Below are 14,361 nucleotides of genomic sequence, written 5' to 3' on the forward strand. Positions count from 1 at the left end.
CGAAAAGATGATTGGTAAAGAAGCTCCAGTGACATCGCTGCAGAAAATTTATAACGAATGCCACTGTGTGGAATACATAATCTGTTTGCTTTTAAATATGTTTTTCCCGTGCTTAACTATAAAAAGGTAAGGATTTCATCAACTGAAGAGTGGTTTGGACACCACAGTACTTTACTAGGCGTGACGCTGTTGGAAGTGGATCCGGATGTCTTCCTCCCGTCTTCGAACTAACTACTTACATAACCAGAAACGTGGGAAGCTACGACAATAGCCGGAACCCATATCACGGCGTAACTGAGTATTTTTCACAGTGACTAAAAGTGTCATGAATAAAAGATGTGAGATTTGAAGTAAAAAGCAGGGAACAGACGTCGGATGGAACCCGCCGAGATTCGGATTTCCTCTAAGTTTCTAGTTTTTAACAAAGAGCAGGTCTTTGAGTAAAATATAATCTTAGTCAGCCTTTTTCCTCTCTTTAATGAAGTAGGAACTACAGTCTGTGTTGTTTACAATGAATAAAATAAAACGTTTGTGGCGAACGTGTGTACTTCTTTTACTCAATTATAAATTATGCTATGACAAAAACAGTTCTGTATAATATCACAGCTATGACGCGTATCCCAGAGTGTAGCAAAACCGCTAAAAGCCTGCAACTATAGGATTTCCTACTTTGTGAAGAGTAGCACAGCCCAGCGTATTTTCGATAGCATAGTTAAAGACTCAATTACTCACCAATAATAACTGGGTATACAAAATTACTTACCCCTATTGTGATAAGTTTTGTATTGGCCAATCAGGCAGAGATATAGCAACTACACTGGCTGAACATAAACGAAGATGGAAGTCGCAGGGCCTCAGATACCACTCACAGTACCACATCCTCATGTCAGAAGGCAAAGGCCAAAAACTCAGCCTGTTGGAAACCCCAGAAATCAACAAACATCCGGTCCATAGTCCTGATTTAATTTTAAATGGCCAAACGTAGCTTAAAGTCTCTCCTCCTCTAAATTTCCCTTAATCCTTCCAGTTTTCCATTGCTTCCCACACTGTCTGTTTCTTTCTATTCCTCCATTTTCCTGTATTTATTAATTATTTTATTCTATTTTGATAGGCTGTGTACTCTACATATTCTGTTGTTACAATTGCGAATTCTATCATTTCCTGTGTTTCTGTATCACGTTCCATTCGAAATACCTCTACAAGATATTCTTTAGTAGTTTTGACAAATAGTAACTTTACTTTATTGCTACTGTTAAATTAACTGAAACTCTTACATTGTTTTTTTCTGGTTTAGTGCTCATGTCTGCCCTGGTTTGTCCCCTTTATTTTATTTATTGTGCTACTTTTCTAATTGCATTACCACTGCAATGTGAGAGATGACACTTACTGTGTGTTTGTGACTAAGTCTAGGTGAGTAACATTTTTCCCATTGTTGTTCACAAACATGTATCTTATTTGATGCCGACAGGTATTTCAAGTATGATGATGGCCTTGTAAACCAAAAACCGGTTCACTAAATAAATTAATCCCGGAGAACAGACACAATACAGCGGATTTCATTTATTATTGAAAAGAATGAATTTAATTGTGTTAGAGTGAGAATGAGCTCTCATTTTTCTGCAGTCACACTTTAGTACTGAGAAACATTATTAAAACCATCGCGACAATGTGTCGCAGGATATGGCAATGATGTTGTATTAGTATTTTGTGAAAATGTCAACAACACTATTCTATTTACCCTTTGTTACTGGTTTCCGCGAAGCTGTGCCATCTTCAGATCTACAGCTGAGGTACTGGAGGACTGTTGCAATCACTGGCTTCAGCTGGTGTGCAGATCATCGAAGTTAAGCGTTATCGGGCTTTGCTAGCATTTGGATGGGTCACCATCCCAGTTGCCGAATTCTGTTGGCCACTGTGGGGCACTCAGTCCTTGCGAGGCTAATTGAGGAGCTACCTGATTGAGAAGTGGCAGCATCAGTCACGAAAACGGCTGCGAGAGCGATGTAGTGACAACGTGCTGCTCCGCATTCGGTGACGCCTAAGGCGTGAGGTTGACACGGCGTTCGGACGGTGTTTTTTTTTTATCAGTTGTCACAACAGCCTCATGCTGAAGATATACCATACAGTTCAGATCTACCATTCGTAAATAATGGGATACAAAATAATTTTTGTTTCAGGTCCAAAAACCAATCAGCAACTGTTGATAACACATTTTATTTTAAATGTATAAGTTAACAATAATTACAGCTACTGCAGTCAGGAGTTTGTTTCTCTCATGGGTTCTCGTAGTCAATACCGAGTATGAAGTAGTTGCTTGTCGTGTTGTAGGGTCCCGCGGAGACATCGATGGCGCCATAGCCGGGGTAGGTGAGCGGGCCACCATACACGATCTCGAACAGGTAGGCGGCCGTGGGGTCGGTCTGGTAGGTGATGGGGATCCTCAGCAGCTGCGTGGGCTCAGACACCCCCGTGTACCTGCCGGTACCCACCACCCTCCAGGAATCCCCGCCAGCAGGGTACTCGCTCATGGTGATGTTGATGTCCTGCTGCTCTGGACCGATCTCCAGCGTCGCGTAGTTGCGCACGTGGCTGCTGAAGTACAGGGCCGTCACCTTGTACGCTCCGAGGTAGCGGTGGGGCGTGTTGAAGACGCCCATGCAGCACTTCCCTTCACCCGTCCAGGCGGTTGGGTCTTGAAACAGCACTGTCCTCTTCGGGTACGAGGCTAGAAACACACCATAACAACAAGATCAATTTGAGTAATAGTTACAATGTAGTCATGCTTAGATGTAACCTCAGTAACCAAGCACATTGTAAAGATCTCGACGACCATGAGTAGACTGGTGGAGATGGACTAAATTCTACTACAGATTTATACAGACGATGCGAAATATTTAGTTTGTAGTCGTACTTAGATTTCAGACTGATAGTAGAGAAAGTGATAACGAGGTGAGGACTACTGGATAACGTTGAAGGATCCTGAGCCTTTCTGCAGATGATGTTTTCTCTAGAGGAAGGTGGTAACGCCTGAGCCTAGTAAACTACAGAAAGACATGCAGAGGATCAATGATCGGTGGACAGTCGTGCAGTTGACTCTACGCAAATAAATCCAACATATTGCGCATAAATAGGTGAAGATATGTATTACTGTTCGATTATAAGATTCGTGAAAACTCACTGAGCTGATATAGCGATATACACTGAAACAGATGGCGTCAGTATCGAGTACAAAAGGTGTAGAAGGTCATTTATACTCAGGTGAAAACTGTTTCCGACGTGAGCATAGCCGCACAATTGGACTTTGAACGCGGAATAGTAATTGGAGCCAGATACATTCCATCCCGGAAATCTCTAGGTAATTCAGTATTCCGAGATCCACAGTATCAAGAGTGTGCTGAGAACACCAAATTTCAGGCATTACCTCTCGCCACGGACAACGCAGTGGTCGAAGGTCTTCACTTCACGAACTAGAGCAGAGGCGTTTGCGTAGAGTTGTTAGTGTTAAAAGACAAACAGCACAACAGAAATTAATATGAGGCGTACGACGAACGTGTCCATAGGACAGTGCGGTTAAATTTGGCGTTAATGGGCTATGGTAGCAGACGACCTAAGCAAATGCATTTTGCTAACAGCACGTCATCACTTGCAGTGCCTCTCCTGCGCTCGTGACCATATCGGATGGACCCTAGATGACTGTAAAACTATTGCTTGACCAGATGAGTCCGATTTCAGCTGATGGCAGGGTTCGAATGTGGCACAGACCCTTCGAAGCCATGGACCCAAGTTGTCAACAAGACACTGTGCAAGCTGGTAGTGGGGAATGGACTGAGTCCTCCTGTCCAACTGAACAGCTCATTGACTGGAAGTATTTATATTCGGCTACTTGGAGACCATTTGCAGCCATTCATGGAGTTCATGTTCCTAGACAACTTTGGAATGCACCCTATACGACTGGGAAACTGTGGCCTGAGCAGATAAGTCCGACTGAAGTTGGTAAGACCTGATGTTAGGATTCGAGTGTGACACAGACCCTTCGAAGCCATGGACCCAAGTTGTCAACAAGACACTGTGCAAGCTGGTAGTGGGGAATGGACTGAGTCCTCCTGTCCAACTGAACAGCTCATTGACTGGAAATGTTTATATTCGGCTATTTGCAGCCATTCATGGAGTTCATGTTCTTAGACAACTTTGGAATGCACCCTATACGACTGGGAAACTGTGGCCTGAGCAGATAAGTCCGACTGAAGTTGGTAAGACCTGATGTTAGGATTCGAGTGTGACACAGACCCTTCGAAGCCATGGACCCAAGTTGTCAACAAGACATTGTGCAAGCTGGTAGTGAGGAATGGACTGAGTCCTCCTGTCCAACTGAACAGCTCATTGACTGGAAATGTTTATATTCGGCTATTTGCAGCCATTCATTGAGTTCATGTTCTTAGACAACTTTGGAATGCACCCTATACGACTGGGAAACTGTGGCCTGAGCAGATAAGTCCGACTGAAGTTGGTAAGACCTGATGGTAGGATTCGAGTGTGGCACAAACCCTTCGAAGCCATGGACCCAAGTTGTCAACAAGACACTGTGCAAGCTGGTAGTGGGGAATGGACTGAGTTCTCCTGTCCAACACAACAGCCCACTGGCTGGAAATGTTTATATTCGGCTACTTGGAGACCATTTGCAGCCATTCATCTAGTTCATGTCCCTAGACAACTTTGGAATGGACCCTAGACGACTGTGAATCTGTGGCCTGAGCAGATAAGTCCGATTTCAGTTGGTAAGACCTGATGGTAGGATTCCTCTTGTCCAACTGAACAGCTCATTGAGTGGAAATGTTTGTGTTCGGCTACTTGGAGACCATTTGCAGCCATTCATGGAGTTCATCTTCCCAGACAACTTTGGAATTTTTACGGTTAACGATGTAACATGTCACCGGGCCACAATTGTTCACGACTGGTTTGAAGAAAATTCTGGACAATTCGAGGAAATGCCCGATACGAATCCCATTGAACATTTATGGGGCATAATCGAGGGGTTAGGTCATGTATAAGCTCATACGCCGGCGAAGCTTTTGCAGTTATGGATGGCTATAGAGTCAGCATGGCTCAATATTTCTTCAGGGGACTTCCAACGACTTCTTGGGTCCATGGCACGTCGAGCTGCTGCACTACGGTACGGCGGGAAAAAGTAAGTCCGACACGATATTAGGATGAATCCCATTACTTTTGTCAGTTCAGCGTATTTACCGAAAAAAAAACAGAAGTAAAATTCGAGAAAGACATAAAGTACAGCGAGCACATGATGCTAATCGTATGACAGTCAGATACCAGGCTGATATTCATTCGAAGAATGGTTCGTAATTGTAATTATTCGTCCGGGAAAAAAATGCGTGTTACAAAACACTTGTTCGACTGATTCTTGAGTTGCTCCTCCATCTGGGATCCTTATTGATTAGTACTGTATTAATAGAAAAAATGCTTTTCATTTGCGAATAAGTTCTTATCTATTGCATGACCGGTTTGTAATCTAAAGCATCATCTTTATGCACACCAAGTGCGAACAAGAAGAGGACCTACTATTGTATAACAACAATGATCGTGACATACCAAAATGAGATGTAAAGCCGTAAACAGTGGTGCACTTGCACAATTATGGGAACTTAAATGTGTGGCAATCGGTGCAGTCAGTCATGGGTGACACACCCATGTCTAACAAACACACGGGAGCGTAGGATCAGCAGCCACGACGCCCGCCTGGACAGCTCTACACGTCTTCTTGCTAATCTTCCAGTTCCTCGACGACGGAAATCCACCCCTGGGTCACTTAGCCATTCGAAGATCGCTGAGTCATCATCCTCATCGTTGGAAAATCTGTGATTCCTGCGAATCAGTTCCCCGATTAGTTATTTTTGAGAACATATCTCGTGGAGAAACAGCAGTCTGTCTGAAAGTACTTCAAAAATGTATTACGGACCGTCTAGACCGCAATAAAACATTTTTTGAATGGTTATTGGTTTCGGTAGTATGTGACCGTCCTCAGATCCTTATATCACGATGGTAGGCGGTGGCGGTGAACGGAGCAGGTGTTATGACTCCACGAACATCAGCTGACGTTCCTGGAGCATTAACACATGCTCCATCCACAGCCATCGTGATATAAGGATCTGAGGATAGTCTTCTAGCGTCCGAAACTGGTAAACATTGAAATAAATGTTTTATTGCGGTCGACACCGTTTGTGATCTGTTTTTAAAGTTCATCGATCGCCTGTGTTAGATGTCGATGGCCTTCCTTCCCGATCAGCGTGTCTGTTCGCCTGGGTCGATTTTGTTGGCTTCATTTGACTGCAGCTGGACGCGTCATTGCGCCTGGTCAATATATCGACAGAATTTCGCGGTGAATTTTTGCGCAATTTACGTGCTATTCCCACAAGAATCGTTTGGTCCAGCATACTCTAGCTTTGGCGTACGTCCTATCACACGCACGCTGTGATCCACCTGGAACCCGTCCTATAAAAGAGCCTTGAAGTCCTAACCAGGTTATATTAAAGAATGGAACAAACACACAAGAAAAAGTGGAGTGTGCACTAATAAAAATTACTAAACTCACTGTCTTTCCGACATATTGGTCTAGGAGTTGAGATGTGATGAATGTGTCTACTGAAAAGCTCTACAGTGTCAAAAAGACACTATACTACGGGTCAAAGCTCTCTTTCAAGTTCCACTGTTGTGTACTTTCAAAATAATTTGCACGTATTTTTTGGGACATACTGAAACAATATACACATATCGTGTTGCTACCCGTCCATAATACCTTAGAAAACATTGAGATAATGGCGCACTTACCACTGGCAGCAGCTGCGATCAGCAGGATAGCTAAAGCCTGTCTCAGCATGGCGACTGTACTTGTCTGTCTGCACTCCTCAGTGAAGGAAGCTGATGATTTTTTTTTATCGCTGCCATCGTCTTATATACGAGTAGGCCACCGGCTATGACGTCCGTCGGGCTGCTCTTTAAGCGTCACTCATTTACGCACATCTGAAAATAAGCTTTTCCTATAGTAACACTTGAAAAACATCGATAGGTACGACAGTAAATACTTAGCTTATCTTTAGATTAAGTAGCAAGAGGCAATAAGAGTACGTAATCTGACTGCCATCTGCGACAGATAATCACGCGCTAATGGATAAATATATGCTTTATCAACCTGCAGTGTTTCTCACTGGACAAAATAGTTGCGTAATTCGAAATTGCTACTTTCAACAGTTTCTGCACACGATGCAGTAATGCACTCCTATTCTGGCAGTCATTTATATACACAGACGTTTTAAGTATCCACTGTTATATACGCCATTTGCCATGTGTGTTGTGTACTGTAATCAACAGCGGTGCTTCTCACACTAGTACGTTAGCCTACACTTCAGATGAATATGTTGGCAAAGAATATATGCAGGAATCTTCCCCTGCTTTTGACCTTCAACAGTCGAAATTATTTACTTTTACTACGACCGCCTACCCAGGGAACCTCTTTTAATTGATGTCATTTCACTCTTTTCTTGTCCACGACAAACGTTCATGATGAACCTCAATGTTTCTTTTAATGCGGATAGTACGGGTAGACTGTAGTTGTAGACAGAGTTATCAACTATGCTCTGTACATACATGAACAAATTCACTTATTTATTTATTTATTTAGCGTATGGCTACACATGCAACATTAATACATCAAGTGTTAGACATTAAAATCTTATAACAACCGGCCGGAGTGGCCGAGCGGTTAAAGGCGCTACAGTCTGGAACCGCACGACCGCTACGCTCGCAGGTTCGAATCCTGCCTCGGGCATGGATGTGTGTGATGTCCTTAGGTTAGTTAGGTTTAAGTAGTTCTAAGTTCTAGGGGACTTATGACCACAGCAGTTGAGTCCCATAGTGCTCAGAGCCATTTGAACCATCTTATAACAATCATGAATATAATTTATGTTTATATTGGTCAGTTAAAAGGTTATATCGAGGTTTGAGATCCATTCTAGCGCCGATGGGGATGCCTCCAGGAAGTCGGACCAGTCCCCTGCATATGCTCGCAAGGAGCATTCACCATGGATGTGTTGGATCGTCTGTCTAGGGGCACCGCAGTCGCATTCTGGTGACATCGCTCTTCCTCATTTGTGTAGTGAATCCGCACACCTGCCATGTCCAGTACGTATTCGATTTAATGCGGACCATGTTTTCCGTGTTAGTTCCATTCCAGAGATGTTGCACTTATAGCTCTCAAACCAGGTCTGTAGTTGGTCATTTGTCTTTTGGTTCCAATCTAGTCTCCATTGTTTCATGTGGTCATAGTTATTATTTTGAAGCTGTTCAGCTGTGCGTATGGGTGGCTTTCCTGATTTCAATCGAGTGTGTCGCAGTTGTGAGGATTCTTCTTTAATTGGTAGTTCTGGTTTTGTCTCAATCTTTCTGAATTCGTGCAGTAGGGTCGCTTTTCTACGCAGGTCCGGGGGCAGGATATTACATAGCACCGGTAGCCAGTACGTGGGCGTTGATTTAACGGTTCCAGAAATCAACCACATTGTGTTATTTAATTGCCTGTCAATAAGTTTGGTGTGACAGCTATTAATCCAGACTGGAGCGCAGTACTCAGCCACAGAGAACACTAAGGCGATAGATGAGGTGCGTAATGTTTTTGCGTTAGCTCCCCAAGTAGTACCGCAAAGTTTTTGAATGATGTTATTCCGTGTTCCAATTTTTGCAGTGGAAACTTTGGAAACTTATTATGTTTGAGGTTGGTGTTACCGAGTTTTATGTTAATAATTTCATTTGCCATTTTGTTATTAAGATGGAATGTAGATACTTCAGTTTTGTTAGGGTTTGGCTTGAGTCTCCATTTCTTGAAATAATTGTATAGTATTTCGACGTCATTATTAAGGACTTCCTCTGTATTGAAGAGATACTTGTCTCTGGTAGCCAGTGCTATGTCATCCGCATAGCAAAATTTTCTTGACTTTGTGTTTGGGAGATCTGCTATATAGAGGTTAAATTCACTATCACATTGTAACGGAACTAGCCGATGGCTCGTATTCGCTTTTTATTGTACTCCTCGATACACTCAGATAAATGAATTACTCAACGCACGTACATTCTTCAGATACCATGAATTTTTTTGTTTATTATGATTAAATAAATTGTAGATTATTATTTCACTTAGATACAAACTTAAAAGAAGTGTAATGAGGAATTATTTCAAAAAGCCTCTGTTAAATAATTTTAAAAGGTAATTGAAATTATCATTATTACTGTTAAAGTTAGAAAAACTAGTCTGACGAAAATTTGGAAACGTTCGTAAAGTGAATTATTAATCGCATATAGACTTCTCTGAATATATAGTTCGATGTCTTGTAATACCATTGTACTGTGAGATTCGCCCTTTTAGTCATCTTCATCATTTTTTGGTACGTGTCGATGTAGCTATTTTGCCGTATTGATGTAGTACATGACTAGTACTGTTCTGTTACACGTTTGAGTGTTATATGCTGAGATTTTCTAGCTGAAGAAAAATATAATGAAGAGGAAACGCTCTCCACAACGTTTTATTATACAACTTAATGAATCAGATGCGGAAAAACCTGGCTTTCTACACGTAAAGAAGAGAATTACCGAAATTGACACTCAGCAGCCAAATGAAAGAAACTTTGTGAAGGGTCCATAGAACAGACAAACTAATTAACATTGTTTTTCATACATTATTCTGTTTGGTACTTTATAATTATGCAGCTCTCTATTTCCTCTTCGTCCCATCAATGCATGTCATGGAATATCCGCTGACAAACTTCAGACATTTGACTTACATATTAGCTAAACGAATTGAGGATATCAGAGCATACGCTAGTTATTCCATATATTTAACTGGGCAAATTGTCTCAGAATTAAATTTAAAGTCATTTTCCTCCATCGTTTCTAACAGGTTTCCATCATCTTTCCATTCGCTGTAATGTAATTTCCGGCATCGGAAGTCCTCTTCCAAATATCCCCAACTGTGACAGAGGTGTTATACATATGAATACATAACAGATATTACAAATTACGAAAATGAAATTGTTACTTGGTTGCATAACCACGCAGTCATTTATAATATGTCGAATGGTTGCTGGGACGTTATGTAAGGTTAAACAGATACTGTCTTTTTTCCCTCAAAAAATTGCTAGCTTTGAGGGTGCCATGAGTTATGGTGTTGATTTTTAAACTATTTCATTAAATACGTGTAGAAATGATTTGTTTTCAAGGCGTACTTGTTAAATTAGAATTGGATATGGTGATCTGTAGCTATCGATATAAATTGAGACCTCTTCAAGAAGATTCATTTTCTTCCCTTTGCTGACAGTGTGTAGTGTCTGCAAGTTGTCTTTAAGGGAAAGGTGCAATAGATACAACTGAACTGCTAAGAGCTATAGATGTGAGATACATTTGAGGAGGAAAAGAAGTTTATACGGTTTTCATTGACTTGGAGAAAGCCTTTGATTAAGTACAGTGGAATAAATTCTAAGAAAGAGTGCTGTCGACTGGAGGGATAGAATGCTGATTAAAAACCTGTACCTGCAACAGAAAATACGAATACGGATTGGGAATGAGATGACACAGTAAAGGCCAATTGGATTGTGGTCAGACAGGGCTGCTGTCTCTCCCCAATACTGCTTAGTATTTATTTGTAGCATGTTATTCAGAAATGTTTGAAACGAAACAGAGGAGTACGGGTTGATGGTAGAAGGATAGAATGTATTCGATCTGCGGATAAATGGTGTTATTGACAAAGACAGAATGAAAACACGGAGAACAAGTGCCAAAGGATGCATTTAATAAGAAGAGGCTTCTCTGTGGGTGCTGGACAGGAAACTGACGAAGATACTGGCGAAGTGCTTCATACGGAGCGTGACATTATACGGAGTAGACACATGGACACTGGGGAAAGAAGGAGATAGAAGATTCGGGGCTGGATACGACTACTGGTAAGTGATTCTCCCCTGATTAAATTGTGGCTGGCTTCCCTGGTAGTACTGCCGCTGTGAATTCTGAAAATCCCTATTCGTACTGTACCTTGAATGACTATTTGGTGGTTGCCCCCACTGACTTCTATCGTTTTTATCATTGCAGTTGCCGTTACCGTGGCTGGAACACTTATCATCGTTCTAACGCGGGGCGCGCGTCAGATGCTTGTCCTTGATTGTTGCTTTATACTGCGACCGGATGCGCGTAGCCATAGCCCCCACCATTACCATACACCACTCTCGTTATTGTGGTTATTACTAGCCTCCGTATCATTTAGAAGGTCAATAGCATCGAGCACCAACAGAAAGTATTCAAAATTGGTTTCTGGCTATCTGTACATATTTTTCTCTAACGTGAAACGGACATCACTGTGTGCTTCGGGTTGATCCCAGAAACGAGTCTTATTTAGGTACTTCTCGAAGTGTTTTCTTAACACTCAATGCCTGATGTTGTATTGCTCTGGCTTAGATACCTGTTTTCTTAATCTTTCCTGTACACAGCGCGCCCAGTATAAAGCAAGCAATGCAGTTTCAAATTGCGCTAATGTCGGACGACTCTCTGCCGTCTCGGATGCTCAAAGCACAGCCTCACCTTGAATAAAACCTAATTCATGTTGTATCTTTTGTTGTTCAGATTAAGCATTACGCAACACGCTTCTAAAAGCTTTTATGAATGTAACTGGGTGAACAAATTTCTTTTGTGGGATGAACACCTGGAATTGTTGTTTTTTTAGAAGACTTTCTTCTAATATAATTGATGAAACTGTAGTGTCTGCCACCACATATCGTGTAACAGTGTTTTGTGTTATTATGTTTGTGGTAACTAGTTTCCCTTGTGCATGTACAAAATTGGAGATTTGTTATAAGGTCTTACGGGACCAAACTGCTCAGGTCATCGGTCCCTAAGCTTACGCACTATTTAATCTAACGTAAACTAACTTACGCTAAGGACGACACACACACCCATGCCAGAGGAAGGACTGGAACCTCCGACGGTGGGAGCAGCACGGACCGTGAAAACACGTCTCAGACCGCGAGGCTACCCCGCGCGGGTGTATATACATTTCCATGAGAAACTGGGCTACGACATTCATCATTACTCTTACTGAGCCGTGCTGCGCCTCGCGTTGGTGCTTTGTGGGTTTCGGTCCTCTGTAGGAGGCCAGAAGTATCGTTTGGTTAGCATGGTTGCGGTTGTTTTGTAAGTAGGCTGTTTATGTTTTCTTTATGTAAGTAGGCTGTTTAGATTTTTATATTGGTAATGCCACGTAGCGCTCTGTATGAAAATCACTGGCTGTGCTGTGTGTAGTCTGTGGCCAGTTTGCATTGTTGTCTGCCATTGTAGTGTTGTACAGCGGCAGCTGGATGTGAACAGCGCGTAGCGTTGCGCAGTTAGAGGTGAGCCGCCAGCAGTGGTGGATGTGTGGAAGGAAATGGCGGAGTTTTGAAATTACATATATTATGACTTTTGATGATATTAAGGTAAATACATTGTTTGTTCTCTATTAAAATCTTTCATTTGCTAACTATGCCTATCAGTAGTTAGTGCCTTCCGTAGTTTGAATCTTTTATTTATCTGATATCATAATCTCTACCAGGACTACAGTGGGTCTGCTCTGTGATGACCTACCTACCAATATTCATCAACTTCGACTGACTCTGCTGTGGGTTTCCTCTGTTGTGGCCCATTACCTGTCTGCATGTCAAGAGTCAGCACTGTCTTTCCGTTGGAAGGACAACACTACTTCTTCAAGACTGCATGGAAATCCACTACTTCCGTGTGCATTGTCTTTTACTGCTCAGACTTTGAAAAAAAAAAAAACAGTGAAATTTTACTGTGATGAATGATCAGGACTGTCTTTACGGACTGTGAGAAAATTTTAGCTTTTGACCAACATTGTATAAATAAGTGTGTGCATTTGATATCTTTGTTATTGTAATTACGATTATGAAAAATTTTAACAAATATGTATTGGCCAGTGCCCAAAACAATTGGTAAAATTTTTTGTGGGGAGCATGGGAGCTATGTAAGTAGGCTGTTTATGTTTTCTTTATGTAAGTAGGCTGTTTATGTTTTCTTTATGTAAGTAGGCTGTTTATGTTTTCTTATTGGCAACGTTACGTAGCGCTCTATATGAAAATCACTGGCTGTGCTGTGTGTAGTCTGTGGCCAGTTTGCATTGTTGTCTGCCATTGTAGTGTTGTACAGCGGCAGCTGGATGTGAACAGCGCGTAGCGTTGCGCAGTTAGAGGTGAGCCGCCAGCAGTGGTGGATGTGTGGAAGGAAATGGCGGAGTTTTGAAATTACATATATTATGACTTTTGATGATATTAAGGTAAATACATTGTTTGTTCTCTATTAAAATCTTTCATTTGCTAACTAAGCCTATCAGTAGTTAGTGACTTCCGTAGTTTGAATCTTTTATTTAGCTGGCAGTAGTGGCGCTCGCTCTATTGCAGTAGTTCCAGTAACGAAGAGTTTTGTGAGGTAAGTGATTTGTGAAAGGTATAGGTTAATGTTAGTCAGGGCCATTCTTTTGTAGGGTTTTTTGAAAGTCAGATTGCGTTGCGCTAAAAATATTGTGTGTCAGTTTAAGCACAGTCGTGTATAAATTTTTCAAAGGGGACGTTTTAGTTTCTCTTCTTCTCTTGTTGACTGGCGCCACACTGTTTCGCAAGTGTTGACTGTCCGCTAGTGGCAGCAGCGGCGGTTATCGATATGTAGTAACTGTTGCCCCATCTTCGGTGCGACGTCGTGGTTCTTCCGGGTCGTGTGAGTCGGCAGTTCCGTTGGGGACTCACGAGGAGACAGGTCCGCGCCGTGCCAAAACACACCGGGACTGCTGGCGGCACGCATGGACTGCCGCATGGAAGGGCTGTGGTCACGAGGGTTCACGACCTCGTCGTAAACCGGATCCTGCAAGCTTTAAGATGAGTGCACTTGAATTCAGGTAGAGAAACCACCATTGTGATACTCGCGATTTTCCAGTGACTTGGGTCGTGTTGCTGCTCGGAGTGTCGCCGAGGCGAAAAGCAGCGAGTGGAGTGCTTGGGGAAGACGGATCTAATTAGCTTTCCTCGACTTCTTATTACTATTTACTGCTTTCAGCTTGTTACCATTTGTTGAGTTCAACCAGCGGTATTTTTCCTGCCTGGTAGCCGCTAATCGCGCCAGCTACCTGCCCTGGGGACCTGGTGTATGTAACGGCAGTGTACTTTTCCTCGCCTTGCCGCTGCTGTCCGGTAAGGCGTGTAGTTTTGAAAGCTTTCTTGATTGTAGGCCGGTTGTTGATTTTTTTCTACTCTGGTGGTAGTGATTCATTTCTCG

General features: G+C 42.3%; 1 protein-coding gene across 1 annotated transcript; it reads right to left on the bottom strand.

Moving 5' to 3' along the window:
* Positions 1-2,195: 2,195 nt before the first annotated feature.
* On the bottom strand, positions 2,196-6,920 carry LOC126149461 (uncharacterized). The gene is made up of 2 exons (XM_049915817.1): positions 6,841-6,920; positions 2,196-2,725 (listed from the first exon to the last, which is right to left on the bottom strand). Exons 1-2 carry the CDS (start codon positions 6,887-6,889, stop codon positions 2,274-2,276), a joined length of 501 nt encoding a protein of 166 aa, XP_049771774.1. The 5' UTR covers positions 6,890-6,920; the 3' UTR covers positions 2,196-2,273.
* Between the last annotated feature and the right edge of the window lie 7,441 nt (positions 6,921-14,361).

This window comes from Schistocerca cancellata, chromosome 2, assembly GCF_023864275.1.
Source record: "Schistocerca cancellata isolate TAMUIC-IGC-003103 chromosome 2, iqSchCanc2.1, whole genome shotgun sequence".
NCBI lineage: Eukaryota > Metazoa > Arthropoda > Insecta > Orthoptera > Acrididae > Schistocerca > Schistocerca cancellata.